The 22,873-nt window shown below is 36.9% G+C and overlaps 1 protein-coding gene across 5 annotated transcripts; it reads right to left on the bottom strand.

Annotated features, from left to right (window-relative positions):
* Positions 1-1,984: 1,984 nt before the first annotated feature.
* On the bottom strand, positions 1,985-22,487 carry LOC141684746 (cytochrome c1-2, heme protein, mitochondrial-like). 5 transcript variants are annotated; one of them, XM_074489849.1, is made up of 8 exons: positions 22,374-22,487; positions 21,532-21,618; positions 5,116-5,330; positions 4,127-4,406; positions 3,970-4,041; positions 2,559-2,675; positions 2,371-2,436; positions 1,985-2,284 (listed from the first exon to the last, which is right to left on the bottom strand). In XM_074489849.1, exons 2-8 carry the CDS (start codon positions 21,589-21,591, stop codon positions 2,168-2,170), a joined length of 927 nt encoding a protein of 308 aa, XP_074345950.1. In that variant the 5' UTR covers positions 21,592-21,618; positions 22,374-22,487; the 3' UTR covers positions 1,985-2,167. The 5 variants fall into 5 exon arrangements, with proteins under 5 accessions (XP_074345950.1, XP_074345952.1, XP_074345954.1 ...); XM_074489851.1 differs by lacking the exons at positions 21,532-21,618; positions 22,374-22,487 and adding exons at positions 5,459-5,639; positions 5,713-5,757; XM_074489853.1 differs by lacking the exons at positions 21,532-21,618; positions 22,374-22,487 and adding an exon at positions 5,713-5,773.
* Positions 22,488-22,873: the final 386 nt, after the last annotated feature.

Below are 22,873 nucleotides of genomic sequence, written 5' to 3'. Positions count from 1 at the left end.
AAATCCCTTTATTATAGCCTCTATATCAGCCTAACGAATCCCCCAAAATATGGTTCTGAATCAGCCTATAAAATTACTTAGGGTGTGTATTCAATCTAGATTTTAAAGGATTGATAATTATCTATGGATTTTGAAAGATTTTTGTTGATTTCAATTCGACATGGATTTTAAGAGAGTTGATGAAAAATGTTGTAGAGTCTTGATGATTTTAGTTAAATTTTTCTCAAATCCATCAAAATCTCATGGAGTTTAGAGAGATTTTAAAGGATAAAAAATGTACTAGTAAATCCATCAAAATCCACAAAATTATTAAATAAAAAAAACTCCATAGAATTTTGAATACTATCAGATTTTGATGGATTTTTTAAAATCTAAATTGAATACCATCAGATTTTAAAGGACTTTTTAAAATCTAAATTGAATACCCTCAGATTTTAAAAGACTTTAAACAATCCTGATTGAATACCATCATATTTTAAAGGATTTTTTAAAATCCAAATTGAATACCCCTTGATTTCAAAAATCCTAAAAAATCTTTTAAAATCTTGAATGAATACACCCCTCTTAATGTATGCCTATAAAATCAGCTGAATACAACTATTATCCATGTAGATTTACAGTTATTACCTACCTGTTATCTATGCAAATTTACAGTTATTACAATACACCTGCAATCTGGCAAAATAATATTGACACTTTTAAAATATACAACATCATCACTGGGTAAGAAATGAAACGGAATTTTATGTTAGGTATTGATGTGTGATGATTGAAATGTAATATTTTTTTGTAATTGTTGTACTTTGGAGCACCAACTATCGCGTACGTGTAAACTATCGTGTAAGTGTAATAGGTTACATCCATGTTTATGTCCTTGTACGATACATAACATCGCATCATGTTCAAAATTAAAGAACTCTAAGAACTCGTAATTATTTTACTTTATTTTATTGATGGTATTTATCACTTCACATGATTAATTATTATCAAAATCTAGTGACTTCATATTCATATATTCAAGGATGGTTATAAGTTAATAAAATTGTCATACATGATTATATGATTAAGAACACGAATCATAGAGATGTTATTTTAGTTAATAGGGATTTTACATAAATTTAAAAATCCCCAATAAATCAGTATGGAATAATTAATATTATTGATCATGACGATGAATCCAACAATAAATAAATTTGGAATGTTTGTAATTAGTGATTAAAGTTAAAATTCGTGTGGAACTATACATTGAAAACGTTAAAATTAATTAGGGATCAAAGTTCTGCTAATATGATCCAACGCTCGAAGTCGAAGATCGGTGAACAGAAAGTTGTCAATTTTTTTGAACACGAAATCACCGTGTTGATAGTCTATGCATGAAGTGTTCGGATAATTCAACTGTGATGTTTGACATGTAAGAGTTATTTTATATATATTATTATATAATAGTAATAGAAAATGTTATACCGAGATTTGAACATGAATTCTAACTAAACCCAATTTAAATTTGATGTGGATCGCGAGTTTGAGCTCTCATCACGTGTAAAATTTGGAATGCGAAGAAAAATTAGGATATTTGAAGCAAATCGAGGTGACAATCTGGCTCGCGTTAAGGGAATATTGTGAAATGCCAACTAAACCTATATTGATTCTCTCTGTATATTTTATTTATCTGCAACTTCGTATTTTTTTATACAATTTTGGATGTTTTTTTTGCTGAAAGAATGTATTTTGTACTCATCTTAAATTGCATTATTTATCTTCTTGTTGTTACTTGAAACCCGTGGTCTAGAAAATTCATGTTCGTGGTTCTTTTTTCGTCTCATATTCTTGTTTTTAATCCTGTGAACACTACTGATTCATTATTGTATTTGGCGAGAATAAACACGTTCTGTTTCGTTATCATTTAGCTAAAATAAACACGTTGTGTTTCGTTATCATATAGCAACATATTTCTTGTGAATTCTACCTAGTTTATAGGATTCAGTTATGAAACAAATGTGTACACGTCTCTTATTTCTCCATATATTTTCATAATAATTCATCATTATTATGACTATCAGCGAGACATGAATGAATAAATCACTCGGAGAACCTTTCATCCTTTTACAGTATTAATTATTGCTGGAACAAAGACTTCATTAAAAATGGACAAGGAGGAACCCGTCCATTAATTGATAACATCAAGCACAAGTTTACGAGACTTGTAAATGGACCACCTCATGCGTCTTTGGTAACCTGCTGCAATGAATGCCAGAGAGAGTACAAGAATCCACTTAAATCCCAACTGCAGAAAAAAGAAAATCACACAGAATTAGAGGCCTACTACTTTTTTCTGATGCAGTTTCATATGTTGGTTTGATTTCAATGTACCAGTTTCCTCTCTTCCATTTCTGGTTCTGCAGCCCATGCCAAAAAGGTCACGACATCTTTTCCCATCTGTAGCAGCATAATAGATCAGAACTTTGAGATGACGATTACATGAACATTACAATAACTAGCATTATAACCAACTCAAACTACATATCTGTCACAAGTTCCTAAAGATAACTAGTACAAACCTGAGCTTCAGTTGCAGGGACGCCATCTTCGTACTCAACAGCACCATCATTAAGCATTTTAGGCATAGCAATAGCTCCCCCAGGAAAGTAAGGATTATAATGCAGTCCTTCTCGGACCTAAAAGACAGTTATCTTCAGTTTAGACAAGCATCACACTCAAGACTTGAACCAAGTTATCCAGTAATTAGTACTCCAGTGAAGGGATTATTTCTTTGGACAAATATGCAGTGATTACAATTAATGTCTTTAGCATCACTAGGTTCAATAAAATGTGTCATCTATTAAAATTTATATATTGCTATTATCTCTTGTGCCCCTCGCTCAATGGACAGGGATGTAAACATCATCAATGCATGAATCCCTTTTTCAAGGTTATTCATGTTAATATTTTATTAGAATTGTTATTTCAGTGATCAACTAAATAAAAAAATATATATTAAAAAAAATACGCATACTTTATCGTTGTACCGTTTTATCAATACCTCTGGTGCAGAAGTAGCAAGCATCAAGAGATGACCGCAGACATATTCGAGGTCATCCCATTTGCTAATGAACCTCAACATACAAGCTAAAGCAACCCTGTTCTATAGTCAGAGTTCCTAACTGGTTTAGTTTCTAGTATTAAACATTACATGGAAGTGAGATTTGAGTGTGCGAGGCTTCTTCTTGGGCATTGGGATTTTGATCTCTTCATATAAAACATTCTCCATCCTGACTACTTATTTATTGCTTTCTGGTCCTGTCTTACATTCTATAGGATACCATCTTTAAGGAAGTGGTCTGTTAAAGAGAAAATACCACTAACATTGAAATCCTAAACCCTTAACACACTTCAATTTTCTCATTGACAACCACAAATCTCCTCAGAAATTTATATTCCAATGCATTCAAAGAGAATTTACTTGCACCCCCTGTAGCTTCCATATTTTTCTTGCACTTCCCTCTCATGCAGTAAAATCAGGCATGATAATGATAAGAAGGTAAAAAGTCCTATCAAACAGATCAGGCCTACAACAATGAATGCAAAAAGCAATATTTATGCATTAGACCGCAAAGGCATCGCACAGGGTTCTGCTTACAGCAGAATTCAGACTATTCGAATATATAACTAGGTATAATGTACAATGTGCTGAGTTCAACAGCGTCAGAATGAATGAGAAACGCTCCCGGTGGAGGAGAAACAAATATTACTAACACATAAATGGATAATATAGTATGGACGATAAACAGATATTGCCAACACATAAATGAATAATACAGTTTACATATAAGTCATTAGTCATTACATAATAGCTAACTAATAATTTCTAAATATAGGTTATGATATTATATCATTGCAGTATTGTGGTATTTCACTATTTCACCTCATTATTGATAGCAAAAATACAAAATGAAAAGATGTAGAACTTACAGAAACTCCAGCAGGAGGTTCACGGTAACCAGTTAAAAGGGCAAAAATGTAGTTCTGGCCATTATGACGAGCCTGAAGTGAAAAAGTAATGAATTTTTTTAAAAAAAAGTAATGCACAAAAGAAAATTAAGACATTTAAACTGATGGCATTAATTACTTTGGTAATAACACTTAAATCTGGAGGATAGGCCCCTCCATTCGCAAATCTAGCTGCTTGCTCATTTGGGTACGGACTAGGAAAATGATCACTTAGTTTTCCAGGACGTGTAAACATTTCACCCTCATCATTAGGTCCATCAACCACCTCAATCTCACCAGCCATGGCCTTAGTTTCCTCCTCCGTGTATGCTACACCAACCAAGTCACGATATGCAATCAAGGACATTGAATGGCAGGATGCACAGACTTGTTGGTAGACCTGGTGACCACGGCGAATCCTGCTCACATTTAACATTTGCAATCACATTAAGTATTCTATTTTTTCGTGATTTTGTTCATTTTTTTAGAGTTATTGTAGAGTATTGTACATGCCAGTATATGATCATGTCACTCCTAATCAGATTGCAAGGAATAATCAACATCGACTTTGTATCAAATACCAGGTCAAATTTAAATATAAAATTTAAAAAAGGAAAATATAATTATAGATATTTAGAATTAATATAACGCAATTTAGTGTTCTATAGTAGGGACTTATGTTTTTTTATAATGTATCTCATGTAGCAACACTTCAATTACTAGTTATTACTTTTCCTAATAATTTTGTTTGACATTACACTTAAATTACAGTAGGGGCTTGTGTTATTTTTTTTAATGTACCTCGGCATGTAGAAACACTTAAATTACAAGCTATTAATTTTTCCACATGAAGTAATTACACTTAAATTATGCTTCTGCAAACAATTCCAGTAGTGACTTCTTCTGTGATCAATACACCCTAGTCCAATTTTTAATTTTGATTTATCAATTATACAACACAAAATTTTGTCACGTATAACATTGTGGCGACCATTCAAATTTTGTTAAATTTTATCAAATATGTATTAATTTAGATGAACTCATGTTTAGAATTATGTCTGGTTTTATTAGTTACTGAAGGTCATTCAAAAATGTGCATAAGTTAGATAATAGTTGGATGAAACTCACGAAGCATGATCATATGAACTGAGAATACCGCTGTGAGGCCACGGATAATCTGGACATTCTAAACCATGTTCAGCCTCATCAGCAGATGCTATTGTTGCAAAACCCAAAAACCCCGATGCACCTGCTCCAAGGAGTGCAAATGCTCTTAGTGACTTCAGGCAAGCACTTCCTTCTTTGTCATTCTTTGCCATGAGAGATGACAAAACTGGAAGGGCCTGCGAATTTTGGAAACAGAGAAAACAGATATCAGGATTGTTTTAAAAGACTACTATAAGATGAAATCATAATATTCTATATATAAATTGTAATCTCAAGCTTCGCGAGCGAATGACAAAAATATTACTTGTGAGCTGTGACCGCCTTAGCTGCAGACAGCGGAAGGTATCGACTACATAATTCTACAAACTTAAAAAGTTGGACATAATGCGTTACTCAACTTCCAAACAGGTATAAAAGTTGGCCTTGGCACACGATATTACTTTTCAAGAGTAACAAGGCTTCTACTTCTATGTATGATTTACTACCTATAAGAGCAAATAAAAATATTAATAAATTATTGCATGCAAGAAACACATCCTCCACAGTTATTATGACAACCTTCAATTCTACATAGAGGTCACTAAGCAAATATGACACTGGATGTGGCAGGCAAATACAAATGCACTTGATTACTTCAATCCAAGATACTACAACAGTGTCTTGTTATAATAGTTTCTACAATTAACATTAATAGAAATGAATCCAGCATCTTTTTCGGATTGTCAACCAAACTTCTATATAAGATCCTAGGAGCACCTACTAATTATTTGCTTCAAGTAGTACACCCCTACAAAGCCATTGTTATCAAAAAAAAATGTTCAAGTTCTGTTTCACAAGGTTAACTGTCACACTCATACACGAAATTTGACTCCATCTCGTGATATTGTTAGGTTGAATTGGAACGGTAAGGATTTGAAAGCATATCCTGTTAGAAAATTAGGATTTTAGAGATTAATTTAATTATGTTCTTGATGTTAATCCTAAAATCTAATGATTGGAAATTGTTCAATGATATTTGAACTTAAATTTTTATGTATGGTTTTAAGAATTTTCTTAATGAAATCCATATGAAATGAGAGTTGAAAGTAGCTCGGAAAAGCTTGGAAAATTTGAGAATGTTTGTCCCACATTGAAATAAATAAAGGGGGTTGTGTGCTTTATATGGTATTACCCACATGAGTAGTATACAACTACTAAGGTGTGTGATGGTCCATTGTGTTGTTGTGTGCTTCACGCACGCACACACACACGCGCGTCCCGCCACGCACCGGGTCGGGTCGAAGGGCGATTTGGGCGAATGTCTCGGCGTCTCGCGTATGCGAGGCGACCTGGGCGAGGATTTTATTTATTTGAGAATTATTTTAATTCGAATTTATTTATCGGTGATTGGATTATTGGGCTGGGTTCTGAAGCAAATAATCTGATCTGTAACAAGTTCTGATATAAGAATCAGAACTTAAGAACTGATGAATAAAATCAGAACTTAAGTACTGATGAGTCGAATCAGAACTTAAGTACTGATGACTCGAATCAGAACTTAACTTAAGTTCTGATAATAATATGGGTGTTAATGTGAAAAGCTGTTACAAATAATTTAAATTCAAAAGCTGATCAGTTTTGATTTTCTTTTCATTAATGAATTCAAAATCTGATCAGTTTTTATTTTTATTAATGAAGCAGTTTAATTCAGACATTAAGTGTGTTGACAGTTTCATTTTTCCTCTCCTATAAATAGAGGCTAAACTGAATGAATAAATATATACAACACACTACATTCTCATCTCTTCTCTTCAACCTCTCTGCATTTCTCTCCCATAAGTCCTGAAGTGCTGATATTTTCCGGCGACTGAGGTGCTGGTCGAAGTGGAGGTTTTGTTGCTGCTGTTAACATAAACTCCGAGCTGTTTTATCCTGGTGGAGATATTGCGCACATCCCAAACGCAGTAGGTAGGGGGCAATAATCTCTTCAAGAGCAGCCAGGACTTCGAGCAAGTCCTGGTGACTCAGCTGTGATTATTTTCTTGGCATTTTGTATCTGTAAACCTTTATTTCAGTCACTGTTGAAAGCTATGGTTTCGGGTACATCTTTCTTTCTCTCTTCGTTATTTCAGTTACTGATTTTGTTTACCTGCATGTTTTGTTTTGTTAACTGTGGTCTTGGCCTAAACTTGTTAAATTCTTTATACACTTGCCTCTATGTTGCTATACTTGTTAGTGAGTTTCTCAACATTCTTGAAGAGATTATTGGTTATTTAGAATTTAGCATAATGGTTAACGAAAGTGAGGTTATCGTTGGTGGTGGTAGCAGTTCGGGTGTAACTGCTGGGGCCATTGATTGGACCACCTATAGTTTCCCACAAGCTGTTGAACTAACCGGTTTACCGGAGAAATTCAACGGTGGCATTGGCTTTTCTCGCTGGCAGAAAAGGATGAAGTTGTGGTTGACTATAAAGGGTCTGTGGCCGGTTGTGGAATATGAGAAACCAGTAGTGGATCAAGAGAAGGCTGACACAGTTAAGGCTTTTGCGAAGTGGGCTGAGAAGGATGGAGTGGCTAGAGCAGCCATTCTTGCGGCACTAACAAACACTTTGTTTGATGTCTATTCTTCTGATGCCTACTCTGCAAAACTCTTATGGGAGAAGCTGGACCAGACACATAATACTGACTCACAAGGTCTAGAAAAGTATTCTGTGGCAAGGTTCCTCGAGTTCAAGCTGGTGGACAATAAGTCCATGACTGAGCAGGTGCATGAGTTCGAGATGATAGTGCATGCTTTGAAGGAGTCTGGAATGAATCTCCCGGAGAAGTTCAAGGTGATGAGTGTGATTGAAAAACTCCCGAAGTCTTGGGAAGAGTTCTCTCTCTCCCTGAAAAGACAGAAAGGAGAGATCACCTGGACCAACCTTATGCTGGACATCTCGGTGCAAGAACAACACAAGTCCAAACAGGGACATGTGATGCCAACTGAACACGGTACCTCGAAGGTAAACATAGCAACTGTAGGACAAAAGAGGAAGGCTTTTGCTAAGAAAGCTAATAGTAATAAACCTAAGAGTGACAAGGACAAGGCCAAGAAACCCAAGGCAAACAAACCATGCTGGTCTTGTGGGCAGGTTGGGCACTGGAGTAAGAACTGCCCTACGAAGAAAGCGAAGAAAACCGAGGTAGCACAAGCAAATGTTGTGCTTGGAACCGCAAGTGGGCCTGTAGTGAACATGGTTGTTGGTGAGGCTACGACTTCTGAAACCAACGTTGACCGGTATGTATCCTACAATCCTGTGATATTTTCTACCTATCTGTCAAATGAATGGTTGATAGATACTGGAGCTAATGTACATATTTGTGCTGATATTAGTTTATTTGTATCTTATCAACAGAGTCATAGCCTGACTGTGAAGATGGGGAATGCTAGTGCTGCTCAAGTACATGGAGTTGGAAACGTGGATCTGAAGTTCCCTTCAGGACGTATTCTATCTCTGACGAGAGTGCATCATGTTCCCGACATGCGTAGAAATATAATAAGTGGAAGCTGTTTAGTTTCTAGTGGTTTTGAAATTTCGTTCAAGTGTAATAAAGTAGTTCTTATTCACACTGGTACATTCTTTGGCAAGGGTTACTTGTCAAATGGTTTATTTGTTATTAATGCGGATCCCGTTTTGGGAAGTTTGAATAATAATGTTATTCCTACTGTTAATTGTATTGAATCCTCAAATATATGGCATGCTAGACTAGGTCATTTAAACTTTGGTGCTCTTAAGAACATGATGAACTTAGAGTTGATTCCAAAATATACCATAGAAAAGAATTCTAAATGTCAAGTATGTGTGTCTGCTAAACAGATAAGGAAACCTTTTCATAACGTTGTTAGGGATTCAGACTTGTTAGATTTAGTACACACTGATATTTGTGAATTTGGTGGTGTGTTGACCAAGGACCAGTTTAGATACTTCATTACTTTTATAGATGATAGTAGTAGATATTGTTATGTTTATTTACTTAGACATAAGGATGAAGCACTTAGTAAATTCATTATATATAAAACTGAAGTAGAAAAACAAACTAGTAAGTTACTTAAAAGATTGAGATCTGATAGAGGTGGTGAGTATACGAGTAATGCTTTTAATGAATTTTGTGCAAACAATGGTATAGTTCATGAAGTTACTCCACCATACACACCTGAGTCTAATGGGGTTGCTGAGCGAAAGAACAGAACATTTAAAGATATGATTAATAGTATGCTTATTAACTCTGGGTTGCCTAAATACATGTGGGGAGAGGCTCTAAATACGGCTTGCCATATTTTGAATAGAGTCCCTCTGAAACACATGGATAAAACACCCTTGGAGTTATGGAAAGGCAGGATGACTAGTCTTAAGTATCTTCGTGTGTGGGGGTGCCTTGCTAAGGTGCTTGTTCCTGAACACAAGAGAAAGAAACTAGGTCCAAAGACCGTTGACTGTATCTTTCTGGGTTATCTTGAAACCACTACAGCTATGAGATTTTTAGTGTTAAAATCTGACATAGATGGTATAGTGGCAAACACGATAGTTGAATTTCGAGATGCGACATTCTTTGAGGATGTCTACCCTATGAAGACTGGAATACCTGAAACGACTTCTGAGGAAGATCCTACTCACACATCAAGTTCTATTCCTGATCATGTGGAAAAGATGACAAATGTGGGGGCGGAACCTAGTAGTAGCTCTATTCCTAAGGAATTAGAGGAACCAAGGAGAAGTAAGCGTGCAAAAGTAGTCAAGGATTTTGGAGGTGATTTCATCACTTACAATATCGAGGACGAACCTTTAACTTTCCAGCAAGCTATGGATTCTTCTGAGTCAAGGCACTGGAAGGGCGCTGTCAAGAGTGAAATTGACTCTATTGTTTCCAATGGAACATGGGAGTTGGTTGATCTCCCTCCTGGGTGTTCTACTATTGGGTGCAAATGGGTCTTTAAAAGGAAGTTGAACCCTGACGACTCAATAGATAAGTACAAAGCTAGACTGGTAGCTAAGGGTTTTAAGCAAAAGGAAGGAATTGATTACTTTGATACATACTCTCCGGTTGCAAGAATGGTAACAATCCGAATGCTTATAGCATTGGCTTCAGTCCATGGTCTTATCATCCATCAGATGGATGTAAAGACGGCTTTTCTTCATGGTGAACTTGAGGAAGAGATTTATATGGATCAGCCTGATGGATTTGTTGCATCAGGCAATGAAAGGAAAGTATGTAAGTTGATCAAGTCCATCTATGGCTTGAAACAAGCTCCCAGATATTGGCATAAAAAGTTTGATGAAACTATATTGCCTTTCAGTTATAAGATTAATGAAAGTGATAAGTGTGTCTTCACTAAAGTTAAAGGTAATGAGTGTGTTATTTTGTGCCTATATGTGGATGACATTTTACTGTTTGGAACCAATATTGAGATTATTAACGAGACTAAAGAATTCTTGAAAAGGCATTTTGAAATGAAGGATATGGGTGAGGCAAGTGTGATTCTTGGAATCAAATTGATTCAGTCCACTGAAGGAATAACCTTGACTCAATCTCATTATATAGAGAAATCTATACTTGAGAAATATGGTTATTCACAGTGTAGAATCGCTAGTACACCTTATGATTCGAAAGTTGCCCTTGTCAAGAATACTTCAGGAGTGCCTGTGTCTCAGTTAAGGTATTCTCAGATTATTGGGAGCTTGCAGTATCTTGCTAACTGTACTAGACCAGATATTTCATATTCTGTGTCTAAATTGGCGAGATATACAAGCTGTCCAAACAGAACTCATTGGGATGCTCTTGATAGAGTACTTAGATATCTAAAAGGCACAATGTACCTTAGTTTACACTACAGGAGATTTCCTGGTGTGCTTGAAGGGTACAGTGATGCAAGTTGGATAGCTAAGAAGTCTGGTTCCAATGGAGTGACTGGATACGTGTTCACCTTGGCTGGTGGAGCAATATCCTGGAAGTCAAGCAGACAGACTATTGTTACTCGGTCTACTTTTGAGGCTGAGTTGTGTGCACTTGATGCCACAGGGACGGAGGCTGAATGGTTACATGGACTTATGTCTGCAATACCTGTAGTAAGCAGACCGCTTCCTGCTATTGCTATTCACTGTGATAGTCGAACAACTATCGACAAGATTAGCAGTAAAAAGCATAATGCTAAAACTAAGAGACACATCCAAGTTAGACTCAAGTCTATAAGGGGTTTAGTGACTGATAGGATCATAGCTATAGAGTTCATAGGAACTCAGAATAATATAGCTGATCCTCTTACTAAAGGACTGGAACCTGCAGTGGTCCTTAAGTCAAGGTTGGGGATGGGATTGTCAACCCATCATAATTCATCAACAGTGGGAACCCAATACACATGAGAGGAGATCCCTTGAAGTGTATTCAATGGGTAATAACAAGCTGTAAGGATGAGTTGGTAGTACCTTTGCTACATAGATGATACTATAGTATCTGAGTCTATCCCCTGTAAACCTAGAAGGTACTGACACTGCCAGAAAAGCAAGAGTGTTAAAACTCTGAATGGGATCAAGTCATTTGACGAGATAGAGGCAGTATATCTCTGGAGATGCCCAGCTAAGCGAATGTAATTGTGTGGTCGCAATTAGAGGATAGGGTTAATCCTTGAAGCATTCGACGAACAGGATCGAGACATGACCATTAATGTCTCAAAGCCGTAGATTGGCACCATAACCTTTGACTTGTCGTCGTCTATGGAATATGGTTATACTAAACGGATTAAGATTCAAGGTGAAACATTCCATCTGAGTCCGATAGCCATTGAAGTAGAGGAATTAGGAGGGTTCAAATCCGGAAGGGTACCGACTCTGAAAAACAAGTCATGATGGGAAATTGATCACATTTCTGTATGGATTTGTGGGGGATTGTTAGAAAATTAGGATTTTAGAGCTTAATTTAATTATGTTCTTGATGTTAATCCTAAAATCTAATGATTGGAAATTGTTCAATGATATTTGAACTTAAATTTTCATGTATGGTTTTAAGAATTTTCTTAATGAAATCCATATGAAATGAGAGTTGAAAGTAGCTTGGAAAAGCTTGGAAAATTTGAGAATGTTTGTCCCACATTGAAATAAATAAAGGGGGTTGTGTGCTTTATATGGTATTACCCACATGAGTAGTATACAACTACTAAGGTGTGTGATGGTCCATTGTGTTGTTGTGTGCTTCACGCGCACACACACACACACGCGCGCCCCGCCCCGCCCCGCACCGCACCGCACCGGACCGGGTCGAAGGGCGATTTGGGCGAATGTCTCGGCGTCTCGCGTACGCGAGGCGACCTGGGCGAGGATTTTATTTATTTGAGAATTATTTTAATTCGAATTTATTTATCGGTGATTGGATTATTGGGCTGGGTTCTGAAGCAAATAATCTGATCTGTAACAAGTTCTGATATAAGAATCAGAACTTAAGAACTGATGAATAAAATCAGAACTTAACAAGTTCTGATATCAGAATCAGAACTTAAGTACTGATGAGTCGAATCAGAACTTAAGTACTGATGACTCGAATCAGAACTTAACTTAAGTTCTGATAATAATGTGGGTGTTAATGTGAAAAGCTGTTACAAATAATTTAAATTCAAAAGCTGATCAGTTTTGATTTTCTTTTCATTAATGAATTCAAAATCTGATCAGTTTTTATTTTTATTAATGAAGCAGTTTAATTCAGACATTAAGTGTGTTGACAGTTTCATTTTTCCTCTCCTATAAATAGAGGCTAAACTGAATGAATAAATATATACAACACACTACATTCTCATCTCTTCTCTTCAACCTCTCTGCATTTCTCTCCCATAAGTCCTGAAGTGCTGATATTTTCCGGCGACTGAGGTGCTGGTCGAAGTGGAGGTTTTGTTGCTGCTGTTAACATAAACTCCGAGTTGTTTTATCCTGGTGGAGATATTGCGCACATCCCAAACGCAGCAGGTAGGGGGCAATAATCTCTTCAAGAGCAGCCAGGACTTCGAGCAAGGCCTGGTGACTCAGCTGTGATTATTTTCTTGGCATTTTGTATCTGTAAACCTTTATTTCAGTCACTGTTGAAAGCTATGGTTTCGGGTACATCTTTCTTTCTCTCTTCGTTATTTCAGTTACTGATTTTGTTTACCTGCATGTTTTGTTTTGTTAACTGTGGTCTTGGCCTAAACTTGTTAAATTCTTTATACACTTGCCTCTATGTTGCTATACTTGTTAGTGAGTTTCTCAACATATCCAAATGTCATAGTCAGTCATATTCAAAGGGATATATTTGAACGCTAAAGAGAATATTGACAGGGCCGAGGTAATTGTTAGAAAATTAGGATTTTAGAGCTTAATTTAATTATGTTCTTGATGTTAATCCTAAAATCTAATGATTGGAAATTGTTCAATGATATTTGAACTTAAATTTTCATGTATGGTTTTAAGAATTTTCTTAATGAAATCCATATGAAATGAGAGATGAAAGTAGCTTGGAAAAGCTTGGAAAATTTGAGAATGTTTGTCCCACATTGAAATAAATAAAGGGGGTTGTGTGCTTTATATGGTATTACCCACATGAGTAGTATACAACTACTAAGGTGTGTGATGGTCCATTGTGTTGTTGTGTGCTTCACGCGCACACACACACACGCGCGCCCCGCCCCGCCCCGCACCGGACCGGGTCGGGTCGGGTCGAAGGGCGATTTGGGCGAATGTCTCGGCGTCTCGCGTACGCGAGGCGACCTGGGCGAGGATTTTATTTATTTGAGAATTATTTTAATTCGAATTTATTTATCGGTGACTGGATTATTGGGCTGGGTTCTGAAATAGGCTAAGTAGTCTAAATATATTGAACCTGCAAATAATCTGATCTGTAACAAGTTCTGATATAAGAATCAGAACTTAAGAACTGATGAATAAAATCATCTGATATCAGAATCAGAACTTAAGTACTGATGAGTCGAATCAGAACTTAAGTACTGATGAGTTAAATCAGAACTTTACTTAAGTTCTGATAATAATGTGGGTGTTAATGTGAAAAGCTGTTACAAATAATTTAAATTCAAAAGCTGTTCAGTTTTGATTTTTTCATTTATGAATTCAAAATCTGATCAGTTTTGATTTTTTCATTAATGGAGCAGTTTAATTCAGACATTAAGTGTGTGGACAGTTTCATTTTTCCTCTCCTATAAATAGAGGCTAAACTGAATGTATACAACACACTACATTCTCATCTCTTCTCTTCAACCTCTCTGCATTTCTCTCCCATAAGTCCTGAAGTGCTGATATTTTCCGGCGACTGAGGTGCTGGTCGAAGTGGAGGTTTTGTTGCTGCTGTTAACATAAACTCCGAGCTATTTTATCCTGGTGGAGATATTGCGCACATCCCAAACGCAGCAGGTAGGGGGCAATAATCTCTTCAAGAGCAGCCAGGACTTCGAGCAAGGCCTGGTGACTCAGCTGTGATTATTTTCTTGGCATTTTGTATCTGTAAACCTTTATTTCAGTCACTGTTGAAAGCTATGGTTTCGGGTACATCTTTCTTTCTCTCTTCGTTATTTCAGTTACTGATTTTGTTTACCTGCATGTTTTGTTTTGTTAACTGTGGTCTTGGCCTAAACTTGTTAAATTCTTTATATACTTGCCTCTATGTTGCTATACTTGTTAGTGAGTTTCTCAACATTCTTGAAGAGATTATTAGTTATATAGAATTTAGCATAATGGTTAACGAAAGTGAGGTTATCGTTGGTGGTGGTAGCAGTTCGGGTGTAACTGCTGGGGCCATTGATTGGACCACCTATAGTTTCCCACAAGCTGTTGAACTAACCGGTTTACCGGAGAAATTCAACGGTGGCATTGGCTTTTCTCGCTGGCAGAAAAGGATGAAGTTGTGGTTGACTATAAAGGGTCTGTGGCCGGTTGTGGAATATGAGAAACCAGTAGTGGATCAAGAGAAGGCTGACACAGTTAAGGCTTTTGCGAAGTGGGCTGAGAAGGATGGAGTGGCTAGGGCGGCCATTCTGGCGGCACTAACAAACACTTTGTTTGATGTCTATTCTTCTGATGCCTACTCTGCAAAACTCTTATGGGAGAAGCTGGACCAGACACATAATACTGACTCACAAGGTCTAGAAAAGTATTCTGTGGCAAGGTTCCTCGAGTTCAAGCTGGTGGACAATAAGTCCATGACTGAGCAGGTGCATGAGTTCGAGATGATAGTGCATGCTTTGAAGGAGTCTGGAATGAATCTCCCGGAGAAGTTCAAGGTGATGAGTGTGATTGAAAAGCTCCCGAAGTCTTGGGAAGAGTTCTCTCTCTCCCTGAAAAGACAGAAAGGAGAGATCACCTGGACCAACCTTATGCTGGACATCTCGGTGCAAGAACAACACAAGTCCAAACAGGGACATGTGATGCCAACTGAACACGGTACCTCGAAGGTAAACATAGCAACTGTAGGACAAAAGAGGAAGGCTTTTGCTAAGAAAGCTAATAGTAATAAACCTAAGAGTGACAAGGACAAGGCCAAGAAACCCAAGGCAAACAAACCATGCTGGTCTTGTGGGCAGGTTGGGCACTGGAGTAAGAACTGCCCTACGAAGAAAGCGAAGAAAACCGAGGTAGCACAAGCAAATGTTGTGCTTGGAACCGCAAGTGGGCCTGTAGTGAACATGGTTGTTGGTGAGGCTACGGCTTCTGAAACCAACGTTGACCGGTATGTATCCTACAACCCTGTGATATTTTCTACCTATCTGTCAAATGAATGGTTGATAGATACTGGAGCTAATGTACATATTTGTGCTGATATTAGTTTATTTGTATCTTATCAACAGAGTCATAGCCTGACTGTGAAGATGGGGAATGCTAGTGCTGCTCAAGTACATGGAGTTGGAAACGTGGATCTGAAGTTCCCTTCAGGACGTATTCTATCTCTGACGAGAGTGCATCATGTTCCCGACATGCGTAGAAATATAATAAGTGGAAGCTGTTTAGTTTCTAGTGGTTTTGAAATTTCGTTCAAGTGTAATAAAGTAGTTCTTATTCACACTGGTACATTCTTTGGCAAGGGTTACTTGTCAAATGGTTTATTTGTTATTAATGCGGATCCCGTTTTGGGAAGTTTGAATAATAATGTTATTCCTACTGTTAATTGTATTGAATCCTCAAATATATGGCATGCTAGACTAGGTCATTTAAACTTTGGTGCTCTTAAGAACATGATGAACTTAGAGTTGATTCCAAAATATACCATAGAAAAGAATTCTAAATGTCAAGTATGTGTGTCTGCTAAACAAATAAGGAAACCTTTTCATAACATTGTTAGGGATTCAGACTTGTTAGATTTAGTACACACTGATATTTGTGAATTTGGTGGTGTGTTGACCAAGGACCAGTTTAGATACTTCATTACTTTTATAGATGATAGTAGTAGATATTGTTATGTTTATTTACTTAGACATAAGGATGAAGCACTTAGTAAATTCATTATATATAAAACTGAAGTAGAAAAACAAACTAGTAAGTTACTTAAAAGATTGAGATCTGATAGAGGTGGTGAGTATACGAGTAATGCTTTTAATGAATTTTGTGCAAACAATGGTATAGTTCATGAAGTTACTCCACCATACACACCTGAGTCTAATGGGGTTGCTGAGCGAAAGAACAGAACATTTAAAGATATGATTAATAGTATGCTTATTAACTCTGGGTTGCCTAAATACATGTGGGGAGAGGCTCTAAATACGACTTGCCATATTTTGAATAGAGTCCCTCTGAAACACATGGAGAAAACACCCTTGGAGTTATGGAAAGGCAGGATGACTAGTCTTAAGTATCTTCGTGTGTGGGGGTGCCTTGCTAAGGTGCTTGTTCCTGAACACAAGAGAAAGAAACTAGGTCCAAAGACTGTTGACTGTATCTTTCTGGGTTATCTTGAAACCACTACAGCTATGAGATTTTTAGTGTTAAAATCTGACATAGATGGTATAGTGGCAAACACGATAGTTGAATTTCGAGATGCGACATTCTTTGAGGATGTCTACCCTATGAAGACTGGAATACCTGAAACGACTTCTGAGGAAGATCCTACTCACACATCAAGTTCTATTCCTGATCATGTGGAAAAGATGACAAATGTGGGGGCGGAACCTAGTAGTAGCTCTATTCCTAAGGAATTAGAGGAACCAAGGAGAAGTAAGCGTGCAAAAATAGTCAAGGATTTTGGAGGTGATTTCATCACTTACAATATCGAGGACGAACCTTTAACTTTCCGGCAAGCTATGGATTCTTCTGAGTCAAGGCACTGGAAGGGCGCTGTCAAGAGTGAAATTGACTCTATTGTTTCCAATGGAACATGGGAGTTGGTTGATCTCCCTCCTGGGTGTTCTACTATTGGGTGCAAATGGGTCTTTAAAAGGAAGTTGAACCCTGACGGCTCAATAGATAAGTACAAAGCTAGACTGGTAGCTAAGGGTTTTAAGCAAAAGGAAGGAATTGATTATTTTGATACATACTCTCCGGTTGCAAGAATGGTAACAATCCGAATGCTTATAGCATTGGCTTCAGTCCATGGTCTTATCATTCATCAGATGGATGTAAAGACGGCTTTTCTTCATGGTGAACTTGAGGAAGAGATTTATATGGATCAGCCTGATGGATTTGTTGCATCAGGCAATGAAAGGAAAGTATGTAAGTTGATCAAGTCCATCTATGGCTTGAAACAAGCTCCCAGAGATTGGCATAAAAAGTTTGATGAAACTATATTGCCTTTCAGTTATAAGATTAATGAAAGTGATAAGTGTGTCTACACTAAAGTTAAAGGTAATGAGTGTGTTATTTTGTGCCTATATGTGGATGACATTTTACTGTTTGGAACCAATATTGAGATTATTAACGAGACTAAAGAATTCTTGAAAAGGCATTTTGAAATGAAAGATATGGGTGAGGCAAGTGTGATTCTTGGAATCAAATTGATTCAGTCCACTGAAGGAATAACCTTGACTCAATCTCATTATATAGAGAAATCTATACTTGAGAAATATGGTTATTCACAGTGTAGAATCGCTAGTACACCTTATGATTCGAAAGTTGCCCTTGTCAAGAATACTTCAGGAGTGCCTGTGTCTCAGTTAAGGTATTCTCAGATTATTGGGAGCTTGCAGTATCTTGCTAACTGTACTAGACCAGATATTTCATATTCTGTGTCTAAATTGGCGAGATATACAAGCTGTCCAAACAGAACTCATTGGGATGCTCTTGATAGAGTACTTAGATATCTAAAAGGCACAATGTACCTTAGTTTACACTACAGGAGATTTCCTGGTGTGCTTGAAGGGTACAGTGATGCAAGTTGGATAGCTAAGAAGTCTGGTTCCAATGGAGTGACTGGATACGTGTTCACCTTGGCTGGTGGAGCAATATCTTGGAAGTCAAGCAGACAGACTATTGTTACTCGGTCTACTTTTGAGGCTGAGTTGTGTGCACTTGATGCCACAGGGACGGAGGCTGAATGGTTACACGGACTTATGTCTGCAATACCTGTAGTAAGCAGACCGCTCCCTGCTATTGCTATTCACTGTGATAGTCGAACAACTATCGACAAGATTAGCAGTAAAAAGCATAATGCTAAAACTAAGAGACACATCCAAGTTAGACTCAAGTCTATAAGGGGTTTAGTGACTGATAGGATCATAGCTATAGAGTTCATAGGAACTCAGAATAATATAGCTGATCCTCTTACTAAAGGACTGGAACCTGCAGTGGTCCTTAAGTCAAGGTTGGGGATGGGATTGTCAACCCATCATAATTCATCAACAGTGGGAACCCAATACACATGAGAGGAGATCCCTTGAAGTGTATTCAATGGGTAATAACAAGCTGTAAGGATGAGTTGGTAGTACCTTTTCTACATAGATGATACTATAGTATCTGAATCTATCCCCTGTAAACCTAGAAGGTAGTGACACTGCCAGAAAAGCAAGAGTGTTGAAACTCTGAATGGGATCAAGTCATTTGACGAGATAGAGGCAGTATATCTCTGGAGATGCCCAGCTAAGCGAATGTAATTGTGTGGTCGCAATTAGAGGATAGGGTTAATCCTTGAAGCATTCGACGAACAGGATCGAGACATGACCATTAATGTCTCAAAGCCGTAGATTGGCACCATAACCTTTGACTTGTCATCGTCTATGGAATATGGTTATACTAAACGGATTAAGATTCAAGGTGAAACATTCCATCTGAGTCCGATAGCCATTGAAGTAGAGGAATTAGGAGGGTTCAAACCCGGAAGGGTACCGACTCTGAAAAACAAGTCATGATGGGAAATTGATCACATTTCTGTATGGATTTGTGGGGGATTGTTAGAAAATTAGGATTTTAGAGCTTAATTTAATTATGTTCTTGATGTTAATCCTAAAATCTAATGATTGGAAATTGTTCAATGATATTTGAACTTAAATTTTCATGTATGGTTTTAAGAATTTTCTTAATGAAATCCATATGAAATGAGAGATGAAAGTAGCTTGGAAAAGCTTGGAAAATTTGAGAATGTTTGTCCCACATTGAAATAAATAAAGGGGGTTGTGTGCTTTATATGGTATTACCCACATGAGTAGTATACAACTACTAAGGTGTGTGATGGTCCATTGTGTTGTTGTGTGCTTCACGCGCACACACACACGCGCGCGCCCCGCCCCGCCCCGCACCGCACCGGACCGGACCGGACCGGACCGGACCGGGTCGGGTCGAAGGGCGAATGTCTCGGCGTCTCGCGTACGCGAGGCGACCTGGGCGAGGATTTTATTTATTTGAGAATTATTTTAATTCGAATTTATTTATCGGTGACTGGATTATTGGGCTGGGTTCTGAAATAGGCTAAGTAGTCTAAATATATTGAACCTGCAAATAATCTGATCTGTAACAAGTTCTGATATAAGAATCAGAACTTAAGAACTGATGAATAAAATCAGAACTTAACAAGTTCTGATATCAGAATCAGAACTTAAGTACTGATGAGTCGAATCAGAACTTAAGTACTGATGAGTTAAATCAGAACTTAACTTAAGTTCTGATAATAATGTGGGTGTTAATGTGAAAAGCTGTTACAAATAATTTAAATTCAAAAGCTGTTCAGTTTTGATTTTTTCATTTATGAATTCAAAATCTGATCAGTTTTGATTTTTTCATTAATGGAGCAGTTTAATTCAGACATTAAGTGTGTGGACAGTTTTATTTTTCCTCTCCTATAAATAGAGGCTAAACTGAATGTATACAACACACTACATTCTCATCTCTTCTCTTCAACCTCTCTGCATTTCTCTCCCATAAGTCCTGAAGTGCTGATATTTTCCGGCGACTGAGGTGCTGGTCGAAGTGGAGGTTTTGTTGCTGCTGTTAACATAAACTCCGAGCTGTTTTATCCTGGTGGAGATATTGTGCACATCCCAAACGCAGCAGGTAGGGGGCAATAATCTCTTCAAGAGCAGCCAGGACTACGAGCAAGGCCTGGTGACTCAGCTGTGATTATTTTCTTGGCATTTTGTATCTGTAAACCTTTATTTCAGTCACTGTTGAAAGCTATGGTTTCGGGTACATCTTTCTTTCTCTCTTCGTTATTTCAGTTACTGATTTTGTTTACCTGCATGTTTTGTTTTGTTAACTGTGGTCTTGGCCTAAACTTGTTAAATTCTTTATATACTTGCCTCTATGTTGCTATACTTGTTAGTGAGTTTCTCAACAGTAATAGCAGGCTGGACATAGTATCTTAGATGTGTTGGTTGCGTGATGTCCCCTGTAAAAATTCAACTATGGGCTATATTGCAAAGAAGGCCTTTATGGAAGGTTATAAGTCTAGAAGTTCTTTGATATTATGCTCGAAACCTTGAACAGCCCGCAGGCTAGTGGTCATGCTGATTCAAGAGGCATGCTTAATAACCAAGTTTTACATTTTGCAGTTCTGGAACAATTTTCAGAGGGTGCAACCAAGGTAGAATGTATGTGATTGTGAGAGGTTTTTCTGCACAATGACAATTGGGAAGAGTTGCAGTTGTAGATAGTGATGTCCTGACATTTTGATAGAATAAGAACTCAATCTGGTTTCTGGTATCTAGTTAATATATATTAGTGGCAACACTAGTACGTGAAGTTGTGGCTCTCCTCTAGTTTGAAATTTCCTTTTTATTTTGGCATACAAAAAAAGAAAAGGTTCTATATGATAACTGAAATTAGTGAGAAGAGTGCCCTTTTTGCTACTACTAAAATAGTGAAACTACTTAAGACAAAATTAAGTCAACAAGAAAAGGCATCTTCAAAGTTTTTTTTCCCGTATGCCACATGAATTTAAAATGAAGCATAAATTGCTGGCAAATACACTTACAGTAGATTGAAATTGAAGTCTCGCCTTCAGTAACTGCTGCAATGTTCTACCTCCAGCCATTTTAGTCAAATTGCCTGAAACCTGAAACTATTCACCAAAAGCGAAAAAGGACCATTAAATTTAGGAAAACTAAGGTCAGATAAACTCGAAATCAGGAGTATTTTCCTAAAAGAACTGTGTCACTATATTGAAGAGAATAGATAGAGGCCAAAATATGCATATGTTGTCCTGAGCGAAAAAGAAACATTTTATTTGGGAATAAGTAGGAAACATTCATGACATTCATTGGTCATCAAGCATTCCTTATTATCAAACATAAACTACCAGTGAGTTTTGCATCAAGTGGAGCTTATTATTATGCATCTTAAAAACTTATGCACGGCATTAACTATTATTAGTTCAATAGCACACCGAAACAATTTATAAGTTTAGCCTCTCCAACTTTTAATTAGCTATACCATATCATTGAAAATTGCTCAAAACTTTTTCACTGATGTCTGTTGGTTACGTAATATATTCTATTGTCCTCGTAAATGTATATAGACTAGCATTTCGTTATTGTTGCTATTTTCATTATTATGATCCAATTAGCACCAGAAAATTGATATGACAAACCCAATGAGCAAATATTAGTTGCATCAAAAAACTATACATGCCACGATCACTGAGCATTCTTCTAGTATTTAGCAGAACCAGGGATCAACAAAAAAACAACAATAACACGTACATTTTATATCAAAATTAGCAGAGATAACAGAAAAGGTAGGTACATGCATACAAGGCCAACATATAAAGGACATGGAAATGAAGATGGTGCAGCAAATATAAAAAGTATAACCAACCTGTGATGTGTTAATGATGTAACTACTGCAGAGATTAGGGTTTGTAAAAAATAAATGAAGTTCTTAATTAATCATGGTGTTCTTGTTTGTGATCTGTTGTTAAAGCCCGAGTCACAAGCGGGGGAGTGATGACAATGTGTTTGAGGAGCTCCGTGTGTTTAGCTCAAATCACTCTAACACCTAAATTTCTAACTTTAACTAATCTTTTTTTCCCTTCCCTTTTCGAGGGCAAGTTTTAACTAATAAATTGGTACTATCTTGCTACCTCTGATCAAGGTTATATACAAAAAATAATAATTTAAATAAAATTTTGTTTTTGTATAATTTTTTGTACCGAGTACATTATTGGTACAAAAAGTATGATTTTGCCGAACATGTAAAAAAATTAATTAAAGAACATATATAAAAATAAAATAATGATGAGTAATGCTAAAAATATAAAAAAAAAGTACAAAGAATTAATACAAATAATGCGGCATGACTGATATGACAACGTAAAA

Source organism: Apium graveolens, chromosome 9 (genome assembly GCF_009905375.1).
Source record: "Apium graveolens cultivar Ventura chromosome 9, ASM990537v1, whole genome shotgun sequence".
In the NCBI taxonomy this organism is placed as follows: Eukaryota; Viridiplantae; Streptophyta; class Magnoliopsida; order Apiales; family Apiaceae; genus Apium; species Apium graveolens.
Note: the sequence above shows the minus strand (reverse complement) of the source record. Positions and strands in the feature narration are given on the sequence as shown.

Coding starts and splice junctions, on each gene's coding strand:
- LOC141684746 (XM_074489849.1), bottom strand. CDS start 21,591: ATGGCTGGAGGTAGAACATTGCAGCAGTTACTGAAGGCGAGACTTCAA. Junction 5,331..21,531: donor GACTTCAATTTCAATCTACT/GTAAGTGTATTT, acceptor CAAAATTCGCAG/GCCCTTCCAGTTTTGTCATC. Junction 4,042..4,126: donor ATTTAAGTGTTATTACCAAA/GTAATTAATGCC, acceptor TTTTCACTTCAG/GCTCGTCATAATGGCCAGAA.